The sequence below is a fragment of the Podarcis melisellensis genome, assembly GCF_964234715.1.
Source record: "Podarcis melisellensis genome assembly, chromosome: 4".
NCBI lineage: Eukaryota > Metazoa > Chordata > Lepidosauria > Squamata > Lacertidae > Podarcis > Podarcis melisellensis.
The window spans coordinates 78,852,801-78,876,332 of record NC_138531.1 but is presented as its reverse complement, the minus strand read 5'-3'; the positions used below and the strand labels follow the sequence as shown (position 1 = coordinate 78,876,332).

At 39.1% G+C, this 23,532-nt stretch overlaps 1 protein-coding gene across 6 annotated transcripts in view; it reads right to left on the bottom strand.

The window, feature by feature from the left end:
- Positions 1–23,532, bottom strand: part of FLT1 (fms related receptor tyrosine kinase 1) — a 142,004-nt gene that overhangs the window by 76,824 nt on the left and 41,648 nt on the right. For all 6 annotated transcript variants that reach the window (XM_081909316.1, XM_081909315.1, XM_081909312.1 and 3 more), the window contains 9 exons: positions 18,899–18,995; positions 17,974–18,197; positions 13,084–13,208; positions 6,028–6,190; positions 5,799–5,935; positions 3,782–3,956; positions 3,460–3,577; positions 1,430–1,599; positions 939–1,095 (listed from right to left, as the gene is read on the bottom strand). In XM_081909316.1, the coding sequence (XP_081765442.1) occupies positions 939–1,095; positions 1,430–1,599; positions 3,460–3,577; positions 3,782–3,956; positions 5,799–5,935; positions 6,028–6,190; positions 13,084–13,208; positions 17,974–18,197; positions 18,899–18,906 (1,277 nt within the window). In that variant the 5' untranslated portion in view covers positions 18,907–18,995. The remainder of the gene's footprint in view (positions 1–938; positions 1,096–1,429; positions 1,600–3,459; positions 3,578–3,781; positions 3,957–5,798; positions 5,936–6,027; positions 6,191–13,083; positions 13,209–17,973; positions 18,198–18,898; positions 18,996–23,532) is intronic.

Genomic DNA, 23,532 nt, shown 5'->3' with positions numbered 1-23,532 from the left:
GAAGGAGTGTCAGAGTGCATGTTTCTTTCTCTTTTAGCCTCTGAAGCAATCTCAGGGATGAAAGAGATCCTCCCAGATGGTTCCTGAAACTGTGAAGGGGTAGTCCCCTTCTCAATTCAAAGGATCATATGGGTTTGGCTCCTTCCTTGCCTTGCTCAACACTGATCTGCCCCAGCCAGTATGGTAAATGGTCTGGGATGATTAGAGCTGTAGTTCAACAACATCTGGTTGGCCACAGGTTAGCCACCCTTGCTCTAAATGGAGGTGGTAAGCCATATTTAGTCCTCTGCCTCTCCAGAGAGCTCAGAGTGGAAATGTGTTGGTTCCTTCACATCCCAGGAGTGTGTCCACTTATGCATCATCAAAAAGAAGGAATTTGCATACAATGTACTATAATTTAAATAAAAATACAATGCTTCCAATCATAGTCGAAAAGGCTGAAACCCATGTGCTTGCTCAGTTTGCTGACCAGGTTCTAACTGCTGATAGGCAACTTCAAGAACCTGTACTTTAAACCAGACTTTGACTGGACAGCCCTTCGAATAGAGGACACCTTCAAACAGGACTGTCCTCTGTAAAGTATGAGACATTGCCACCTTCCCTCCCAAAAACAGCTTTACACAGGGCTGCTTAAGGGATAAATCTAACCTATCTATCATCAAACCATCAGAGTACTAGGTTATTGAAGCCAGCTTCCTCCAGCAAGCCTCCAAGCTACCCAGTGCAGTTGGGCTATACCAGGGACTTCCCTTCTCTTCTGTCAGGGAACACCCTACATATGCAAACTATAAATGCCAATGTCATTAATTCAAAGTATGATTTGTAGCTTTATAACCACAAATTGCATAACATGAGTTATAAATATTGAAGGAGACTTCAGACAACAACATAGAAGGCTAATGGCAGGGTATTGCAAACAAGAAACTAAAATGATCTACCTTGCTGAGGAATTTGTCTGTTGACAAGGTTGCCAGGTCCACTTTATTGTAGGTTGAGGATTACCATAAACTATGCAAGTTAGGATTTGCTTACTTCCCACTTGATGAAGATTAGAACCAGGAATTGAAGACACTTCTTCATAGATCTGAGGTTTCACTGTAAAATAAAACCAGCAACACACAAAAAATCAAATTGCTGAAACAACATGTACCTTATTATCTTTAAAGGTAAACAAGAAAGACCCTCAGCTCTTAGGAACTAATGCTGTTGCCAGGCTGAAGTTATTCCAATTAAGACTACAATCCTTATTAGTGAGTTATTGGGTTGCCTTTGTTTTTGTTTTTACAGGTATTATGTATTTTCTGTTTTTTTTATATTGTTATTTTATGTTGTGAACCGCCCTGAGATCTACAGGTATAGGACAGTATGCAAATTTAATAAATAATAAAATAATAATAAGTCATTAATATAAATTGTGTTGTCAACTTACCATTTATTCTCAGAGTGACTGTCAAGTTTTTATGCAAGTTCCATTGCTGAGTGCTCAGCAATATAGTGTACTTTCCTGCATCTTCTTCGGCAACATGTTTTATGATTAGTGAATAACCTTTAATAATATACCGGGCACACATTTCAGCAGCAGGTAACCCATCCTTCAACCTATTAAAAGACAACCAGAATTCAGAATTCTGCAACTATTTATGTATATTCCACAGGAAGCATCAGTCAAATATAATCTGTGCTCAAGAAGCAAATTGGGTCCCAAAGCTTATAAATGTTTTAAAACTGTAACGTGTGTTGGGGTGGGGGTGTTAATTACATCTTACAAGGAAAGGGTGGCTGTTGATGATTAACATTCTTCCCACACACCTCCTTAGTAACATTTGGAAAAATATATGTGTAATGCAAAGTTGTTGCATGCTGTATTTCTCCAGTCTCTAAAGGACGGCTAATAAATGAAGAGCAGTGGCAGGGAAACTAATTGCTCTCAAACTGTGAAAGAAGTCCATCTATACACTTTGCATATTCCAGAGAACACAACGAAACACAGAGTGTAGATGAAATGCAAGTGTTAAAATATATGTGCAACTATGCTAAAAAAACCTCCAAAAATAAGTATTGTGAACTAGTACTCTACATGCATGTAAGGAATTGTCCTATTCAGCTTCTAACACAGCATTTAACAGTAATGAATTCAACCACAGCTGCTGACATTTACAATTATTTAAACAAAAACAAAGACGAAAATGAGATCAAAACTGATAACATTGTTTTCTATTAAAATTATACCAAAGCACTCCGTGAAAGACGTCTTAAGATAGTGTGCAGAAGTTGTATAAAACAAGTTTAGAAAGAATGGGTCACCAAAAATAATTATGTCATCTCTTAAGGCCAAACTAAATGTGACATTAAATGTGTGTTGCTATCTGCCTGTCCCTTGCCACAGTGAAATACCAGCCATTGTGGGGAGTGGGTTGCTGTGGTGGGATTGTGACAACTTTTATTATGAAGACAAATGACCTTACAATTAAAATGCTAATGGCAGGTGAAGGCCTCCAAGGTTGCTTTTCAGGTTAAGATGGGTGAATCCAACACAGGGTCTGCCAGAGATTCATTTGAATCCAAGCTTGAACCTTAAACATTGCACGTGTTTGACTCATGTGCGATCGCGTAAACATGCAGCACCAGGAAATAATGAAATAAATTGGTTTAAATTGCAAAAAGGGCAAAAATGACCCCCAAAGAGTGGAGAAACTGCAAAAAGGATGCAAAAAGAGTGGGAAAATGGCAAGCAAGCCAAGGAACCTTTGCAACTGCAATCCCATGAGCCTTTGCACCAAACTTTGAGTTCTGTGGATGGTTGGAGTTTGTAGTTTCCGCATCATCCTCCAGCAATGAGGAAGACCAAGAGCCCCCACTGCCACCATTCATGCCAGTCTGGTAAATGCTGCTGGTTTTTAAAGGGGTTTTTAAGGGTTTCCAAAGGTTTAGAAGGTGTTTGCAGGCTTTTTAGATTGTGTTCCCCACTATATGCAATTTCATACTTATGTGCAGTACCCGAGAACATAACTCCCACCTAAGTGGGGAGGTGCCTGTATATTATACTGAATGCCACAGGATTAACTTTTGAATAAGCACACTTAATACAGTAACTGCAGTAACTCCCTGCCTTTGCCCCAGACAAATATGCACTGAAGTTGCCATATTTCCAAAAGCTTAAATATGCTGAGCTTTTTGGGGGGCCAAAGTTGTTGGCATTCAGCGATTTCTATCCAGACACTATTTCCGATGGCCGGCTATGTCCGGGAAATATGGCAACCCTAATTGAAATAAACATGGCTACTTTGTAAGCTTTGAAAATATGCATATTAACAGTAACAAATAATTTATTCCAAGTTCATTTCAGGGCATGTTTATTCATCTTTTTATTTGGAGGTGCAATGTATAATCCTGAGCAAGCATGTTATATTTCCAAATAAGTAGCTTCTTTCTCTATGCAGAAAAAAAGTGTAATCCTACCATACAACCTCTGGTGCAGGAAACGCTTTCACTTTCATAGAAAGTCGATAGGACTTCTTGCCAGATATAACGTCCAGTACATTTTTTCTTCTATATTTCAAACTGATGAATGGTTTATCTTAAAAAAATAAATCAAATAAAATTATGTGTTTATGATAGTGGTCTGGACAAGTATAACTGAAGCCACTTGATCACACAGATATAACACAAACTGGGACAGCAACCCTAGTCTTTTACACAAAAGTCATCCATCACTAAGTATTCAATTCATTGCCTTGGAATATGAATATCATACATTCTGCACAAACATAATGTTTCTTACCATAAATATGAACAGTTGTTTTAACTGATCTCACAGATAGGCCACTTGTCACATTGCAGGTATACTCTCCTTTATCAATATCACGGACTTTATCAACAACAATAATACTGTAGAATAGATTGGGTTCATCGTTCCTTGGTATAATGCTTTTAGTTATGGTCCCTCTTTTGCTTGCCTAGACAGGAGAAAAATGTTTACATGGAAAAAAGGTATTAACACACAACTTCTACCTCACAGGGTTGTTGTGAGGGTAACATGGTATGCCACCTTGTACTGCTTGGAGGAAAGGTGGGATATAAATATAATGATAAATAAATATAAAATAAAATAAGCTGCTGTTTGTGGTTTAATCAAGCAATGCAAATTTAACACTTTACAAAGCCCCATTGTGTTGTGTGTTTCACAATTTCAAACAGAGTCTACTTCGCTGCAGTTCAGAAGACCACACAACTACCGTACTTTTCTGTGTATAAGACTAGGTTTTTTCCCCTTAAAAATAATGTAACAAATTAGGGGGCATCTTATACACAGATACATCTCTCCCCATTTTCTTAAATCTGAGTCCCCCAAAATAGGGAGTGTCCTATACATAGGGGCATCTTATAGACAGAAAAATATGGTAATTCATATAGAAAATTAATTTCTGAAAGGGGCCCACATATCTATGAAAGAGAAAGATACTATATAGTATTTGTTATTGATGTCTAACTATTAATTACACTAGTATTAACCTCATCTGATATACGAGCAACCAATTCCAATATTTGTAAATTTTAATAGCCGCTTCTCTCCGGGAATAACAGGAAACTGCAATGCTCACAAACAGCACAAAGAAGATGATGGCCTCATAATCTGAGAATGGTGGTAAAGGATATACCAAAGGGTAGCAATCAGGGTGAGAGTTATTGGGAGTCAGCAGCCAGTATATTGGGTTTGACTGTGGCTATTCAGATCTTTGTGCAGCCATGAAGCTCAATAAGTAAGGCTTGGATATTATCTCTAAATCTAAAAAGAGAGGATGGATAGAGGAACATAAAATGAGATTGTGATATTCTTGAAACATATGAATTGGCACCACACACAGAGGATCACATTCTCGTACTGTGGGCATCAGGTGCTTTTGGCATTAGAGGCTAGTAACAACTTCCATCTAATTAAGTGACAATTTGACACTCTTTTCTTATGCTAAATCAATACTGTGGTAGGGAAGGTCCTGTTGGAAGTTAACTATGAACTGCTACCTTCCTCTAGCATAGGGGTAGCCAATGTGGTGTCCTCCAGATGTTGCTGGACTCACAATTCCAATCAGCCCTAGCCAACATGACCAATGGTTAGAGGTGATAGGAGTTGTGCTCCAACAATATCTGTAGATTCAGTGGCTACTAAAATAACTATCATGACTTTAATATTCTTGCACAGAAATCGGATGGGTGAGCAGTTCCCATGTGTTTTTCACCAATGGCAAAGCTTAGCAAGGTTTACTTTGGATTCCTGACAAATACTTTTAAGTGGCAGCTCTTTGTGTGGATGCTCTTGAAATGGTGAGGTGTTTAAGCTCACAACTGCTGTTTAAAAATAATTGTTCACATAAAAAGTGAGATCTTGGACATATTTTCTCTAAGGTTGAGTTGAAAAACTGTCTGTTACTTCAAGAAAGATGGCAAAAATGTTTTCTTTAAAAAGAATGCTCTTAGTTGGTAATAAGTACCAACATCATGAAATCTAATAAGTTTCATTCATTCATTCATCGGTTGTTAAGAAATCAACACAAATGCATTGTGTAAAGCTTGCTTGGTCATTTGAGCAGGAAACTTTCTAGAAAAAGAGGTGCCAGAACCCCTCATGAACACCTCCTTCATTCTCTTAGAATGGCAATGGCACCCATCCAAGAGGTGCTGGAACATAGTTCCAGTGAGTTCCAGCTGAAAAAAGCCCTGATCACCCCAAGGGAATGTAAAATATAGAAAGTTCCTCTTTTTTTGGAATTATATTTTTAGAAAAGAGCAAGAGTACCCACCTCACCAGGATAACTCCATGTGATCTGCACTCTTGTGTTCCAAGCGGTAGTGATTGTACAGTTGAGGACAAGCTTGTCTCCTTTTAATAACTTGACTGGTCTTGAGGCATTTAACCGGACACTATGGATTTCATTGTCTACACAATACATCAAGAAAGAAAAGTGAATCTGATGATTAATCAATTAAATAACTGGAAATTACCGACTGAGGAAACAAAAAGATACTTACTCATCCTGAATGTCAGGTATTTTGTGCTGTATTCATGGCCATTAATACTTGTTTCACAGCTGAGAAGGCCTATGAATTTATATGTTGCATTTGGTATTATAAAGCCCTTTGTACTATCCCAGATTATTGTCTTCCCATCAGGAATGATGTTAACTCCTGGCATCTAAAAATGAAATGAATTCATTACTTCTTTTTATTGTTAGGTGCTTCCCCCCGAAACTAATGAATGATTAATTTATAATAGGAATTTTAAAAGTTCCTGAACATAACTAAACACCTATGTGAATATATTTACTCAAAGGGCTTCCAATAGCACTTTTGTCTCATAACATAAAAAAGGTGTAGAATGTGACTATTTCATTCCCCCCCCCCCCAAATTTCATTATTCATAATTTTGCTAGAGCAAATGGGATTGCTCAGGCTTCATTGCTATGGCACTGACTTCCTGTTGACCAATATGGTTCTGTCAGAGAATGTTCTTCATTTGCAGATGCATGATCATCACATACGAGAACACTATTTTTGCCTCTAAATTGGCAATTGGGGAATTTTCTAATGTTGACAACGGGTCATTCCAGAGAAGAAATAAACCTCGTAGTATGGGAATTTGCAAACACACACACACACACACACACACACACACACAGAGAGAGAGAGAGAGAGAGAGAGAGAGAGAGAGAGAGAGAGAGTGTTGACATGAAAACATTTAAAGAAGGAAATCCATCCTACTGTAATATATGGTGGCATGTATATTTGTCAGGCATGTCTGTGACATCACAGCACGACTTCAAAGTCACAAATGAGCACGTGTGGCTTAGTATGCCCTAATGTTCCAAATTCCAGTGGCTTCTCTATGTAGAGCTAACTACAGAGGTTGGCAAGGCCTGCAAATGGCCTCAGAGAGAAGCAATATCCATCAATTGCTCAACTGTCTGTAAACTGGGGGTAGCCAACATTGTGCCCTCCAGATATTGTGGACTACAACTTCCATCATCCTTAATGGTTGGTCAGCTGGGGCTGATGAAAGCTGAAGTCTGCAACACCTAGAGGGAAACACATTGGCTATCCCTGCTGTAGACAGTTATCTTCTCATGGCTTTGATTGAGCCAGAAATGAAAGCATCATAGAATCATAGAGTTGGAAGGGACCCCGAGGGTCATCTAGTCCAACTCCGTGCAAATCAGGAATCTCAATGCATGGTTCCCTATCTAATTTGAAACCATACCAGACCCTGCTTGGCTTTGCAAATGTGCTAGCAGTTTTATTGCTGTACTACTGAACATGCTTATGCAAGATCTTAACTTACCCAGGCATGGCAAAGCTCAAGACTGCACCTAAGCACAGGAGACCAAAGTGAGGAAGCAAAAAGGCACCATAAATTGTGCAGGAAGAGTATGCCAGCTTTCCACAAAACAAGGTGCCAGAGTAGGAGGGCATAGAGGTTGAGTGCCTTCTAGCTGCCTCTCTGCCCAAGTGAGCACCTGCTGTGTGCATACCAGCTATGTATTGAGTCATGCCACCCACATGAGGAAGCAACGTGGAAGCAGGAAAGGCTGTATGGCGGGCAAGCCTTTGTGTAGTTTGTGCTGTAGAACCAAGGCAGCAGCAGAGGCTGCACACCAAGGCACCCACGGAGGTGAGTCACTTCTGAATCTCCAGGGCGCAGACCATAAGAAATTTTATGCTCATAATGTTAATGAGGGGGGAAACTATGATATTATTTCCAGCAACAGGCGCAACTACAGCAACTACCTCCCCTTTCACCGTAAATTTAAGAAATCTCTCATGTATGGAAACTAAAGATTGATTGCTGCTATACACAGTACAAGGGAATCTGTGACCCCCTTTTTAAAAGTCTAAAATCCATACACTATTGAAGCATAACAAAGATTTAAATAGATAGTATTCAGATACCTTACAAGTAATCTATTTAGAAGGCACTGAAGTGATGGAACCTGTCTTTACACTGGCTCTTTTGACTATTGCTGTTTTAAAAGGCAGTAAAACATTATTTGTTTTATTTTATTTATTTCATAAAATTTATACACCACTTAACCGTTAAAACCCCCTCAAAGTGCTTCACAAAAAGAATAAAACCATAACTATCAGTAAAAACCATAAAAGCAACTATTTACTGTAAGTCATTCAAAACATAAAACCAACAATAAACTAACAACAGATTAAAGCATATAACCCCCATTCTACACATCTGGGTAGGCTTGTCTAAACAAGAATGTTCATGTCAATAGCCAGGGAGTTCCAGAATATAGGTGCTAGCACACTAAAATAACCCAATTATCTCAGGAGTGGAGGGAGCAACTGGGCTATAATGAAGGGGACTATACAAATTTAATTAATAATAATTATAATAGTGCAGCATCCAGCACTTAATCTGGTTGGGCTGCACCAGTTGTGGGTCAACTATGCTCCATGGTATGAAAAGAGGAGGATCTTAGCACCCATTGCTAGGGTAAAAATATATACACATAGGGGTGCTGGGACTGGTCACTGAGCTTGGAGCTTTTGACTTAGACACTTCTGAATCAAAACCTAGAAATGTGCACTGATTTTGACAGTGAAGACTGCTAAGTATACTATTTCTTCTTTCATAAATTCAGTGATCATGGATCACAAAGCTCAGAGCTGCAAAGCAAGTCACCTCCCTTCATTCTATGTTATTTCCCCAGACAGAAAAAAAAGTTTTAATAGAATGAACATCACAGCTAAGACTAAAGTGACACAGTGGAATATACTTCCTTATCTTTACAACATCTCTGCTAAGAAGCCATAATCACAATTTAAATGATGGGAGGAGTGTGTCCTGTACATACAAATACTTTCTGCCACTCTATAGCCTGCTGACTGACTTTCTAAAGTGTCTTGAATTCTAGAGAGCCTATTGTGCTTACTGTTGCCAGATATAAACATTTCCCTTTTGATCCTTCGACTGATTCATCATTGCATATACAGACAATGACAATAAGAGGCATGCACAGCCCACTGTTTCAGGATATTCTGTCGAAGATAAAGTTTCCACCAAAGTCATGAATGTCTGCAGGAGGATTGGGAGGCATTCATTTTATAGCGCAATTGTTAATGCTGACTTAGCACTGGTGGTAGATGCATTGGGAGGAAACGTTCCCTTTGATTTAATATGTACATCTTTAGGAACACTGGATCCATGAAGCTCAACATTATCTACCCTGACTAGCAGCAGCTCTCCAGGGTTTCAGACAGGGGAGATTCCAAGCCCTATCTAGGCCCTTCTGCACACAAGGCCTTTCTGAGCCTAGACCCTTCTCTATACAAGGCAGATTCTCTGCCATTGAGATACAGCCCTTTCCCTTTATTTATCTATCTGGGCTGGAGAACCTGTGGTGCTCCAGAGTTTGTTATACTCCAAACACCCACAATCTCTGACCACTGGCAAGGCTGGCTGGGGCCGATGGAAATTGAACTGGGATGCAAACAGGATTTTAAGGATCCAGTACAATGTATGTGGTTTGGTCCTTCTCTCTACCTGCAAAGGAGGATGCCAATTTGCATAAAGTTTGTATGTGCTTTGTGCCACATGCAAATTTATGCAAATCTGCATTTTGAGGGTGCAGAAGTCACACACAAGTAATAAGATGCTTGAAAGACAGAAGGTAAACAGATGAAACATCACCATAACTGCACTTCCATATTAGGAAACGTTTAGCCTGTTCAATTTCTGTCTGCCACATAACTGTTAAGACATAAAAACCATATTTCTCCTATAATGTCAGTCCCAAATTGTGCAAAGTTCTCAGGTTTCCAGGGTTGCAAACCAGTTATGTTACTGCAGGTCTTTCCACCACCAGTGCAAGAATAGGAATGATATTTCAGATTGGGGGGTGGGCGGAAAGATTTACAGCAACCAAGATTCAGGAGAGATGCCCGTGCTTGGTTAAATTCAAGATTACATTGTTATATAGCACACAGCACATTCCTATTATAAGAGCATTTGTTGTGGTTATTTATTTATACTTCATAACTATAGCAATGTTATCAGCATTGGACAGTCTCCCTTCTCTTTTGTTTTCCTGAGCAAAAAGGCTTTGAGTCTTTCACACAAATATACCTACTTAAATGTTTATCTCAGCAGCAACAATCTACATCCCAAGTTGCTAGCACAATCAACTTAACAGCCGTTACAGCTGTATTTCTCTAAAAAAGAACCAACACAAACTGGCTCACAACAATGGACTGAATTGCAGTTTAAATAATCCACACTCTCTCTACCACAGTTTTTACTTGCAACACAGAAGGACTAATGAAGGACTTTATTGGCATTAAAAAATTTTTTTTAATCTTTACATTCTCAGAAAAAATATTCTGAGTTGTAGCCAATGCTCACTAGTAGACAGACAGAAATTAATAGGCAAGGCTAACTTAGATACAACAATTTCAGTGAGTTTACTTGGAGTTTGTATGTACTTTGTTGGATACAACCCAACATTTTTTGCACTTATCTGCTAAGCAAAGGATTGTTGCTCAGACAACTAAGAGGAATTCATGCTCTTGGTAGCTGAGGTTTAGAGCTATCTTTGCTGCAACTTTTTGCTTTGTGTGGACATCACAGTTACACTAAAATCCTGCATTTCTCAATTGTTTTCTCTGGAAAACACCCACTTCCTAACCAGAGCAAAGCAAAGAATGGCATCAAAATAAACCAGGAAGTCCTTTTTCCATTGTCTAAATTCATAGAAAAAGTAGCCACATATGCACCAGAGAAATCCATGACTTCAGAATGGAAATTGTATTAAGAAGGGACTTCCTGGTTTAGTTTGAAACCATTTCTTGGTCTTCCACAGTGCATTTGTCAGCCTAGTTTGCCAAAGCATTCCATCAATCACAACTGTGATTTCACACATTGGCTAAAAATACTGCAAGGTGGGAATAGGGTCATTTGTCATGAAGCAATCATTGTATGTGTGCACATTTTGCTTCATAATTATTGTTATATATTAGAGAATTAACTTTAAAAATAAATAAAGTTCATTATCTAAGAAAGTAGTTCCCAATTAGGGGTCCAGGGACCCCTGAGGGACTGCAGAATGCACCCAGGAAGTCCGCAGCCCCATCCCTTGCCTTCCCCAACTATATTCTTTTCATTTTTGCATGGTAATATCACAAATTTTATGGTCCATTTTGAAATTGCAATGCGATAACAATTTTGACGTGGCAAATATATTGCTCCTCACGTGAGGGAGAGCATTGTGATTTATATTGAAAACCAGATATCACTCAACCCTGATCTGTTTTTTAGTATACTTAAAATCCTTTGCTTATTAGGGGCTACCTCACATTTTGTTCAAAAAATTGCTTTGTGGAGGTAACTACCATAGAGTTATCAAAATTTTCAAAAGTAGGGGGTCCATGGCTTGGCTTTTGAAAAACGGGGTCCTCAGTAATTAGCTAATTGGAAACCACTGATCTAAGACCCACCCCCACTGAATCTGGATCCAGTACAGCAGTACCATCTGTATAAACACACCCTTTTTGTTGGGGGTTGAGTCCCAAAACATCTCAAGGGCTACAACTTCGAAAGGATGCATGCAAGCCAGCTGAAATCACTGGGTAAGCACTTCAGCACACTTAACATAATTTTAATAACTGAACCACCTATCTGTAAACTAAACCTCAATATATTTCATTGGCTTTTTGCTTGGTTTACTGAGTTGAAAAGCATTCAAACTTACTGTGCTTAATTTTTCTTAATTACCATACAGCTATGGAAACCCCCCATATAGATATTTCTGTGTGGTAAGGTGGGCAGTGCAATTTTTTTGTGACAAACTGAGAAGAAAATTTTTGAGGAGGCAGGGAGGGTTTAATGTGAGGGTGTAAAATCAACAAAAAGAAAGTTATTGGTTTAAAATTGTTAGCTAATGTGTCATGAGGTAAATACGAAGCTGCAGTTGATCCAAAAGTGGTCAGAATAAAAAGAACAAGCTTATCCTGTTATTCAAAACAAGTACACAAAGCTTTTTAAAAAATATTTTGTCAAACAGCTTAAGAAACTCCCATGCTCTGCTCTGTGCTTTCAGAGTTTCACTTGCTGGACCACAAACAACTTGCTAGACTACAAAGAACACTATGAGAAGTATGTAATTTCTTAGGCATGTCTTCAGAAACTCTCTAGAACACGACAAATATAAAAATAGCTCTCAGATGTTGAGACTTGTGGTTGTGGGTAGTAGGTGTGATTGTATGTTATTCAACAGTGGATGTGTTTGGAGGAAAAATAAAATACACTTTTAAAAACTTTGTTATATATCCAGACTGATGGCTCCATCAGAAGTGAGGGACTGAAGTACAGACAGTGGGAGGATGGAGAAGTCATGGGTGCTAGAAAGCATTCAGTCATAGAATGAAATGGAAGCAGATGGAGCTGTGTCATGCAGTTACTTCAGCAGAAGGCTGACAGGAAGAGGAATGTTAAGCTCAGACAACAAGATAACTTGCTTTTGTTTAGTGTAATAAGAGTTCAAATTGATTCCAGTGCATTTGCATTTGACTATTTCCCCCCAGGTCTTCTGTTAGAACTATATTTGGTAAACTGTTGCAGTTGGATTATTGTGAAACAAATGGACTCCCCCTCTGGCTGAATGGCTGTTGTTCATTTATTTCCTCCTCTAGAGGGGTGTGGCAATCGAAAACACCCCATGAAATATCACCACAAAAATTAGTTCTTGCTCGCCTCTTTTTGATGCCTTAATACAATTTTCTGCTGTCCTCCTTGAGTCTGTCTACATTCTGCACAGCCAATTATTTTGCTTCAATTTGACACTAGTTCTTTCAATGGACGTAGAAACATTCACTATACTTCTATAAATAAAAACATTACTAAGCTACATAAATTAGCCTTCCCCAGTCTGGTCCTCTCCTTATGTTTTGGCACTCAACACATGGGGAATCAATGGAAGTTGTAGTCCAAAATATGTGGAGGGCACCAGGTTGGAGAAAGTTAGCATAAACACTGTATAACAGATGTAGAAAGCAATCCAGTTTTACTTAGCAAAATCCAAATACCATTTTTAATGTAACAGGAATATCTGGTACTGTAACTCTGCACGGGATGATAAGTTCTTCTCCATAAAAAACGCGTATCATATCTGGCAGATCTCTGTTGAGCTTTACAAACGGGCTGTGTGTGTCTGCAAAAAGAATAACAGAAAAATTAAGTCACAACAAATGACTTCATTACACAAATGCAAACAAGACCATTATCCAATAGAGAGTCATGGACACTTACACCCATTGAATTGTGGTTCATGTTGTTAAATCAGTATGGGACATATCTGCCAGCCAGAAAAAGGGGCTGGCTTGAGGAATTTAGGTCAGTGTGTGAAACTGTGTAGCTGGAGCTATGCATAGACCTGAACAAGCCACATATTCAGTGGGAAGTGTTTAATGGTTGCAAACTCTTCACCACACAAGGTCACAATTTTGCACATTCCCTCCCCCGCCCCCACATCTGAGCAACAATGTTCATAACTAGGACTCATTTCAATATATTGAAGCCTTACAGCCAAAGGTTTTGAAATCCACCATATGCATCTCTACTTAATTTATTTAATTGAGTTTATCTACTTTGGGAACTATATTTGCAAAACTATTTTTTTCTGAAAATCTGTTCTGTGCTTTGATATCCTATGCAATACTATACATGGGAAGCCTACCCAGTCAGTCAATTTTACTATGTCTTTGAGGTTTAAAGCTACTGATTTTATTTCCATTTCTATGTCCATTTGTTTCTAATGTTTTACTTTATCAGTATTGTTAATGAATATTTTCTATTGTTTTATGTAAACCTCTTAGAAGTTTTGCTGACTTCAGTGGGGCTTACTCCCAGGTTAGTGGGTATAGGATTGCAGCCTTAGGTTGCTAATTGCTCTGCAGCTATTGTGACTGCCAAGGACTTCTTTGTTTGTTTGTTTTAAGAAGAAGGAGGACAAAAAAATTGCCTAAGTATCAAAACAGACTAACAACATTTCCTTTGCAATATGATCCAAGGAAAGATGAAAAGTTATCCTGCTTCTACAGTTGTAAAAGAAACACTTTTTTTCTGTGCAGGGGCTACAGTTATAAAGGGGGGGTCACCAGTTCTTCATATCGCCAGTGAAATGCTACTTGTTACTACTCCCTTGAGACTCATTCATCCTTGTCACAAAATTAAAAGCTATTCTCCAAAACCAGCAAACTTTGCAGAGCAGTTTCCTGTATGTATAACCTGCAGGCCATTTTAAGTATGAGGAAGAGCTGCCCTAAAGATTGACCGTAGTGTCTGCAGACACAGTGTCACCACTGGCTGATGCCAATAATGTACTAGTGGGGGGAGGGGAGTCATCTTGAGCTTTGCATCCCTTTTAAAGAGAGTGACAGGAAACCAGTACAATATGTAAAGAACATTCTAACTTTAACGGATACATTCATGTCACCAGTTCCACACTTGAGGTGACAGTCATGGGCCACTGAATGGCATTGTCTTTCTCTGACAATACTAATAACTGTATATATTCAAAAGTAATTTTTCCTTCCGCTTACAAATCACAGCTACACATTTAAACACAAACAACCTTCCAGATAATCCCATGTTAATATATCTGTAGCCTTCTTTATTACCAAATAAAAATAAAAATAACAAAGTACTGTACTCAAAAACTTTGAGGGGAAGAACAACAGGGGCAATTTTGAAGAGATGCAACACATTTTTCTTTTCTTTTTTCTTCTGGATTTTTAAAAAATTCCAACGGGAGTGAAATAAATTACACCAGCTCCAGACTTTGCCACCAGTTCTGGAGTCAAATCATGGGATGGGTGTGCTTTGAATCCTGTAGACCTCTAGCCTTTGCCTACATACCTCCACCATGCATTGATTTTGCCCTCTCCAGAATTGGAGCTCTGACACTGGGCAGGCATGGGCTGTGGACCTTTCCATACTCTCACAGAAGAGGCATACAAGGTCAGAATTCCCTCTCCAAGGGCAGGTCCCTCTCTTCACCCTTGGACAGGCAGACCCAAAGAATCCTATGGCCCTTGAGACAACCTCCAAAGAACCATAAGTTTGCAGACTGTCTATTAATTTTGTGTGCTTTTTAGTACAAATAAATCACTTTCCCTCTGTTGCTTACAGGTTACTGACCCTCCCACTTCCCAGGTGAGTAAATTAGTATATGTTGTTCACTAAATCAGAGTAGTAGGAGAAGGAGCAAAGAGGCAAAAAAACTGAACTGTAAGAACCTGGAGATAAAAAGAAAGTAAGATAGGGAGCATTTTGATGGATAATAGATCTTCCAAGTAAGTAACTATTAGATTTTCAGGCTCTAGGCAGAGGATTGTCATAGTCCCTATCATAAACTTTCAGGTATACCAGCCAATTCAGCACTCTTGACATCATCAGGGAGTTCCACTCTTGTTGTGAGCCCAGGGCCCTGTTTGCAGCCTAAAGCCTTCCAAATGTTTTCCTACCTTTGATTAAAAGGAATATGCATCACATTTTCTAGGACAGCATCTTTTTAATTATTTGTCTGAAGGCTTTTCATAACCTTTATTTAATTTCACTTTCCTTTCCATCTTAAAACATGGCTATAAGGGATATAAAATATTAACCCCAGGGGTAAATTATTTCATTTAGAAGGAGATAGAACTCAAACTTGTATAGAAAATAAAGGAAATTCTCAATGTTCAAACTTGGATGTTACAATTAAGAACTCTGCCTCCTATATAATATTAACTAAAGAGTTTTATTTTATATATATTAAGGTAAACAGTTATTGTACTGTATGCAAGAGGGAGGGATGCGGTTAAGTGCATCTATGGCATTAATTAAGCTAAGTCTGTGATATTTTGAAAGGGAAGTGTGGTAAGTTGAACAAGTACAGATGAGTTTAGATAAGTATCCTTTGGCACTTTGAGGGTGACTGGCTTTCCTGAGCCTTGCCATTCACAGGATGACTGTTGAACTTGTGTGCAGGATACAGTGCACCTTTGAGGCTAACCTGCCTTACCTTACCAGAGTTGTGGGACACGAGGAAGAGGAGCTCAGGAAGGCTGACCTATTCATCTGAATGGGTGAGATTCAAGGAAAAGGGTAATGCCCCTCCCACTGAGGAAAGGTGGCTCACCCAATTCAAGTAATCCTATGGGATTAAGAGTTAGTATGAGTTAAGAGTTAGTATCCTAAACCTAGCCTTTAAAAGTTAGTTTCGAGCCACCATAATGAAATGAATGAAATGAAATGTGGCCCTAGTTGAAACCCATTTATCTGGAGTCTTGTCTCATTATTTCTAATTGTAAAACTGCTTGTAAAATTCAGCTGTGTCCTCAGGCCATGCAAACTTTTGTAACAAAGATTTCAAAGTGGATTTGGTTCACATGAAAGGTGCAAAATTAATATTCCGTTTTAAAGTCTTTATTAATCAGATGGGCATGCTGTAGGCAGTCAAGAATCTTTATTTTATGTTACTCATTAATCAAATATGAATATTCATTTTTATTAAGATGCTGGGGGAGAGGACACCCCCAAAATGTGTATGAGAGAAATATGCAAGTTAATCTATGAAATGTAGCCAACATCCATGATTCTGAAATGGTACACTATCATCCACGGAAAGAGAAATACATGAACACCCTCTTATGCACCCTGTGAAAGATCATATATTTCTCTTTCCCACTGGTGACAGTAGGAAAACCAAGCAGTCACAATAATCAGAATTGTGGCCAAGCACTATAACAGGTTAATGGATGTGACTCAAGCACTAACCTGATAGTAAAAAATTAATTTCCTAAAAGTCAATTACATTGTTCTTTGACATTCCAGTGCTTTTTCTGGCAATGAGGTGGCATTTCACACCTTTTGCCTAAAAACGCATACACCTAGCAACAATAAGGATATTACTCAATATATATATTTGATACTGTAAGATATGGTTCATGCCATATTCTAATCATTTAATAGACACATTTCTGGTCCGCTTCCTTTCAGATAAAGCATGCAAAATTCCACATGCCCCAAGTCTTTCCTGTTCTTTGTTTTTTTTTAGGCTGGTAGATAAAATGTTAACTCTATTTTCCATTTTGAATTGCATTCCCATGGTAGCCAAACTACATTTGACATAGGAGATCTGTGACTGAATCTCCCAATGCCTTTTTCAAATCTGAAAACATCTGAAGGGGATCCAACTTGGTCTGGGGGCAGTGGTACTGTGGAAGATGATATAGAACCCTTCCACCCACACATACACATTCATTTCAAGTCTGTTCTAGAACAGGGGTGGCTAACCTTTTGCAGGCCAAGCACTGCACTGATCCATGGCTAACCCTCCAACAGTCACATGTCAAAGTGGGTATAAACAAAATGTATAAGTGGGTGTGGTGAAGGTGTAAAGTAGGCATGGCAAATTTTATTTTGAAAAGGAGAAATAGGGGTGGGCAGAGGGGGGGGAATCACAGCATATCATAGGATCACACCACAGGGCCCACAGGAGTGGTCAATTCCCACCCCCCTTTATTTAAAAGTGTGGGGGGGGAATTGTGTAGTACACAAAAGGCTGAGGCATCAAGGCATGACAGTGGAAGACCCACTGGAGCAGTGAATATACATAGAAATCGAAAGAGTCTTTGTGGGTCACAGAAAAACTTTGTTGGGCAGCCACAGGTCAACCACTCGTTCAAAAAGCAAATAAAACCAGAAAAGGCTGGAAATCCGATTACAAATCTCCTGGTTCATGTCTGTTTTGGCCCCACAACTTCAAACACATTGCAACACAACAACCCCAAGTGGTTTCAATGTACCCAGATGTTCCATTGATGATAACATGCTCATTTAGATGTAGATCCCTTTGCTTAAGTAATAATGCAAATTTAGCATTTCAGAGAAGTATTTTTTTAATAAGAAGGAAAAGATAATTGGGATCTTACCATTAATAAATACATATATTGTTGATACTGTCTTCTTCTTCACAGCACTTGAAGATGTATACTTGCAGCTATAATATCCTGTATCACTTGCTTGAGCTTTGTTCAAAGTCAGGCTACTACAGAACTGTTTGCTGTTCCTTCCACAACTATATGGAATTATATTCAGTCGTTCGCTGTCCTTGCTTAGACTTTCAGGCAGAGACCATGAATGAGCCACTTCCCCACTGCAAATGCAGATAAGAAAGCAAAAGCATAAACAAACAAAACAATTATGTTTGGCTACCATTATATGGCACCAATTCCCAAGCCTTAATCCTATGGCATCTAGCAATTTCTGGTGCTCCCCTTAATATTGTTTTCTAAAAGCGACATCATAAATAAAAACAAAGGAAAATGAAGAACTATTAAATAGCTGCTTTCCATGCAGAAGACGCCAGGTTCAATCCCCAGCATCTCCAGCTAAGACTGGGAGAGCCTCTGTTGGAAATCTTGGAATCATAGAATTGTACAGTTGGAAAAGTCTCTGAGGGTCATTTAGTCCAACTCCCTGCAATACAGGAATCTCAACACTCAGTCCCCCATTCAATTTGAAAAGAACCGCTGAAAATCAGTGCAGAGCCAGGCATAGGCAAACTTGGCCCTCCAGATGTTCTGGGACTACAATTCCCATCATCTCTGTCCACTGGTCCTGTTAGCTAGGGATCATGGGAGTTGTAGTCCCAAAACATCTGAAGGGCTGAGTTTGCCTATGCCTGGTGCAGACAATACTGAGCTAAATAGACCAATGAGTCTGACTCGGTATAAGGAAGCTTTCCATATTTCTTCCAACAATAATTCCTTCTTGCAACCAACTAGAAAAACAAACTAGAAAGAAAACCTATTAACCACAGACCAAATTCATAAAAGGTGCACCCTGGATGATTACCTGCACATGATGCTTAAAGTATCTCCTTCTTGTATGACATGCTGTGTTCCTGTTATATTTAGCTTTGGACCTTTCCAACTGGACCCCGAACTAGAGCCTAGAAAACAAGGAAAATCCAGATTATTAAAACTGGTGGAAAAACTGATCGGCTTTGTATCTATTCAAATTAATATGTTTTTATCTAAAAGGGCTTAAGTGTTTTCACACAGAGCCAAATTAGCTGGGAAGCCATACATGCAATTGCTTGAATGGCTTTGTAAAAGTAAACTGCAGGCACAGTGGATCTGGACCTGCAAATTAGTAGCAATCAGCCACCTGATTAGCTATACTGTATTGTATATTCACCTGATATTCTATTGTTCTGATCAGTTGAAAGGATGTGACAAAATCTGCCTCATTATGTGGTCGAATGTTACAGATTACTGTTAACTGTAATCTATATTTCAGTAAATTTACAATTTTTTGGCATGGTAATGACCATCACTGTTCACCCAGAATTTCTTTATTTCTTCATTACAAAAATATACCACCTTTATCTTCCAAGAGTCTAAGGTGGTGTACATGGTTCAAGAGATAATACTATGCAGATTAATGTCAAAACATAAACATTCATTCAGGCACAACACCTCAAGCAGCCACAGGTGAGAACTAGGACCTACAGGTGAGAACTAAGTGCAAGGTGGGGACAGGGGGACAAAGTACCCTCGAAGGAACTTGTGTCCCACACCAGAGGCTCTACCCTCCTCTAACACCCCATACACTATGTATCTATATCTATATTCACTCTGGTAAATACAATGCCATTATTGACAATACTTTTAAGTGCTCTCTTAAGCAACTTTCTTTTTAAGAGGGCTTGTGGAGCAAACTTGTCAGTCATACTAACTCAACATTCATTATTTCATTATATTCTACATTCAGATTTATAAATCCACATGATAATCAAACTAATTTATTATGTATAGTAACTTGCAAAGTTACTCATTCAGTATGCAGCAGATATGCATTTTTATTTTATGAGACATGAAAAAAATAAAGTCATGAAACTCTCAGATGTTAAGCCAGCTTTGAAGAATATGTCAGACTGAAATGCACATGGGACAAAATCCTTAAGTTATTCAGTGCAGGGCTTGATTTTTTAAAGTCCACTACAATCAATACAGTGTTTAGATTCATTTTACACAGCTTATAATCAGGCTGCTTATGGTTTAACCTGAATGTTTGCGTCAATAATGACTGCAGGAATTCACCCAAGAACAGAACACCCTAGAACAGAACAGTGACTTGCAGAACTATCACTCTCAAACAATAGGTAATGGGGTTAATCTTCCTATGAAGGCAGAATCAGTGAGGTATCAAGAGAAGCAGAAGAAGGGTTGGAACGGAGCAGGGTAGGGATGGGACATAGAAAAGAGAAAAGCAATAAGATACAGTGGTGCCCCGCAAGACGAATGCCTTGCAAAACGGAAAACGCACAAGACGAAAGGGTTTTTCGGTTTTTGCGTTGCTTCGCAATACAAATTTCCCTATGCTTGCTTCGCAAGACGAAAACGTCTTGCGAGTTTGTTCGCTTTTTTCCTAAAGCCGCTTGAAGAGGCGCAGTTGCGATGGACCATGCTTCGCAAGACGAAAAACATCGCAAGACGAAAAGACTCGCAGAACGAATTATTTTCGTCTTGCGAGGCACCACTGTAACATGTTGAGTACAAAAGATGCTTCCCCTTCTGCTCACTTATCATTCTTAGACCTGCTTGGCAAGGAAAGCTAAACCATAGCTTAGCTATGTTCAAGCTTCAGGATCAAGCTTTTCCTCTCTTCTTTTCTTCTTCAGCACAACCACAGGAGAATAGAAATATAATGCCATTGTTGACAAATAACTCTTAAGCACTTCTCTAAAGCATTTTAATCCCATTTAATTTATTCCTTAGCCACGTGTTCCAGGAGCGTAAAGGGTGGATTGCAAGTTCCTCCACCCACCCCTCTGGCTTCTAAAGCAAGCAACTGGATGATATGCAATACAGTCCACAAGAGGGAGAGCATCTAGCTGGCCAATATCAGGCTGGCAGCACTGGGTTTGAGACTACAGTATTACAAAGCTCCTCTGGAGAAACCCCTTCTCGGTTTCACAACAGCAACTAAGTCCTAAGGCAAAGTCCTAAGGCAAAATCAGAAGACTGAATCCGTGCCTTCTGCAAGTGATTCTCCCCCTTGCAGGCTGAGCTCAAGTTGCAGTATGGTAGGAACACAACTATATCCAGTTAAGCTGATTGAGCACAGCCGCTATGGTTTGCAATGCAGATGTACCAGCATTACGACAGAGGCAGATTTAGGGGAACATGACCTGTTCGGTTGCACTGGGTGCAAAGCCTTGGGGAGACACAGGAGCTGACACAACTATGATGTAACGGAAGCCAAGAGCTGGGGGGGGGGGAATTTTGAGATCCCAAGGTCTGCCACTGATAAGAAAGGAGATTGTGTGTAAAAGTGTGTGAGAGGAGAAGGGCTTAGGGTACAGTCTTTAGGACAGGAATAGAAGCAGGCAAAAGTGATATGAAGTTGGGTGTGTAAGAAGGAGGAAGGGGGAGGTGTATGCTTGACAGTGAGAAGGACCTGAGAATGATATGGAAGTGCCAGAGAGATGGGGCTGGAAAAAGAGCACAGAGTGTGGGTGGAATATAGCAAACGAACAAGGCAAATGCTCATTTGAATATTTTTATTTATTTAATTTATTCCATCTATAAATCACCTCCTATAAAACTTCTGTAAACGATTAACAATATTTCAATATCCTGACATGTGTTTAAAGCTGTCCGGCATAATTTTGCCACAGTGTTGACAAAAGTGTTCACTTTTTAATTTAATGTTGTTGTTGTTGTTGTTGTTGTTGTGATTAAAAGAAAACATGACAGGAAAGAAGGGCCAATGGAGCTGTGTGTGCTTTAGATAAATAGCAGATTTGGATTCCTGTGTAATGAAGGCAAAGCAACTTCTAAAAGGGGAGGTGCCTTTCTGTAAAGTGTGTTTGTGAGCCATAGCTCAATCTTCCCAGGTATCTGAATGTGAGTTAATTATTCAGCCAAGGCTAAATAGGTTCTCCTTGGCAAATCTCTTTTGCATGGAGCAGCACACACCAATGGCTAAGTGCCATTGATTTTCCCCATCCAATGGGTCAAGGCATTTTAAAGTTACTTTTACATCTTTGACTAACTACAGCAAGATCCTTTGAAATTTGACATACACATTACTACCACCACGGTCACTTCCAGATAACTTCTTCATTGATCATTCATTCTGATTTGTTTGCCCAAGTTTGCAGGGAGGTTAAACAAGGCCAGTTGTTTACTGAGCATTCACTTGGATTTGTTGGGAGGAAAATTATACAATGTTGCAATTGTTATCCCACACATTCAAAGGTATTTCCCCATCACTTTCCTTATCACAAAAAGTCTGAGAAGCGAGTTTGTTGCACAAGAAAATCAAATCAACTTTAACTGCACAATGACTGAATCCCATCTCCAAACACTGAAAGTCTGGAGGTGCCCATGTCCTTTAAAAACAGAGTCAAACACCTGTATACACAGACACAGAAATATATAGCCACACATATTTTAAATTATTTACACCTGAATCCTGTGCATGTTTATTGAACTACATTCAATAAAGCTTACTTCCATACAGTAGCAAGGGGCAGCTGTGTGCACCTGACCTGGCAGAAGAGTCAGAATAATAGCTTGAATTCACACACTTTAGTCTGAACATGGATGTTAAAATAAAACCTAATAAAATATTAAGTAGTTGCTTCCTTTTAGTTACTGTTCAGTAACAGTAGTTACCGGTAAATGTAAATTTGGAAATAAATACACCTGCTGGCTGATTGTGATGAATTTTGCTACAATATATCAATTCAAGAAAGCCCTTAAAATGGGCTTTGATTCATTCTTAATTAATACAGAATTGACTTTAAAACATATACAAGCGTTCTCAACACATTAGAGGTTGAATTCAGCCTGAAACACTTCAGAGAGCTGTAGCTGCTTCCCCACCCCCTACACTTATACAGAGTCAACACTCAAATATACTCTATTTTATATCTGCATTAATTTGTGATCATGATCTTTCACTGAAGCTATCCACTCATTATCATTGGGAAACTAGGGGAAGGGGCTTTGTAGCATTGATTTATTCTATCACAATTCACTGACATAGACAATAGGCGGGAAGGGACTAACAAGTACAGTATGATCAGAACTTAGTACCAACTAGGAGAAAAGGCTGTAGATTGTAGTCTCCAACCATGTAGTAAACAAAGAATTGTAAACAAAGCACTACCATCCCATTTCCCCAGGTTGGTAGATGGTTTCCAAAGAATGAATAACTCCCAGCTTCAGTGGTGCCATCAGAACAAAATTGGGGCCAGAGGTCTAGGACCCTACTCAGGAAGGCCCCCAAATGCCACAAGGCTGGTTTACCACCTTTTGAAGGAAGTAGTTATACACATTACCATATAAATAGGCTGCCTAAATGACATACTAAGTTTAAAATCACACAACTGCACCACTGCTTAGCTTGCCTCATGGTTGGACCTACAAAAAGACCAGTGTCTTGTGGCAGTTAAAAGTTTCTTGGTGTGCTTA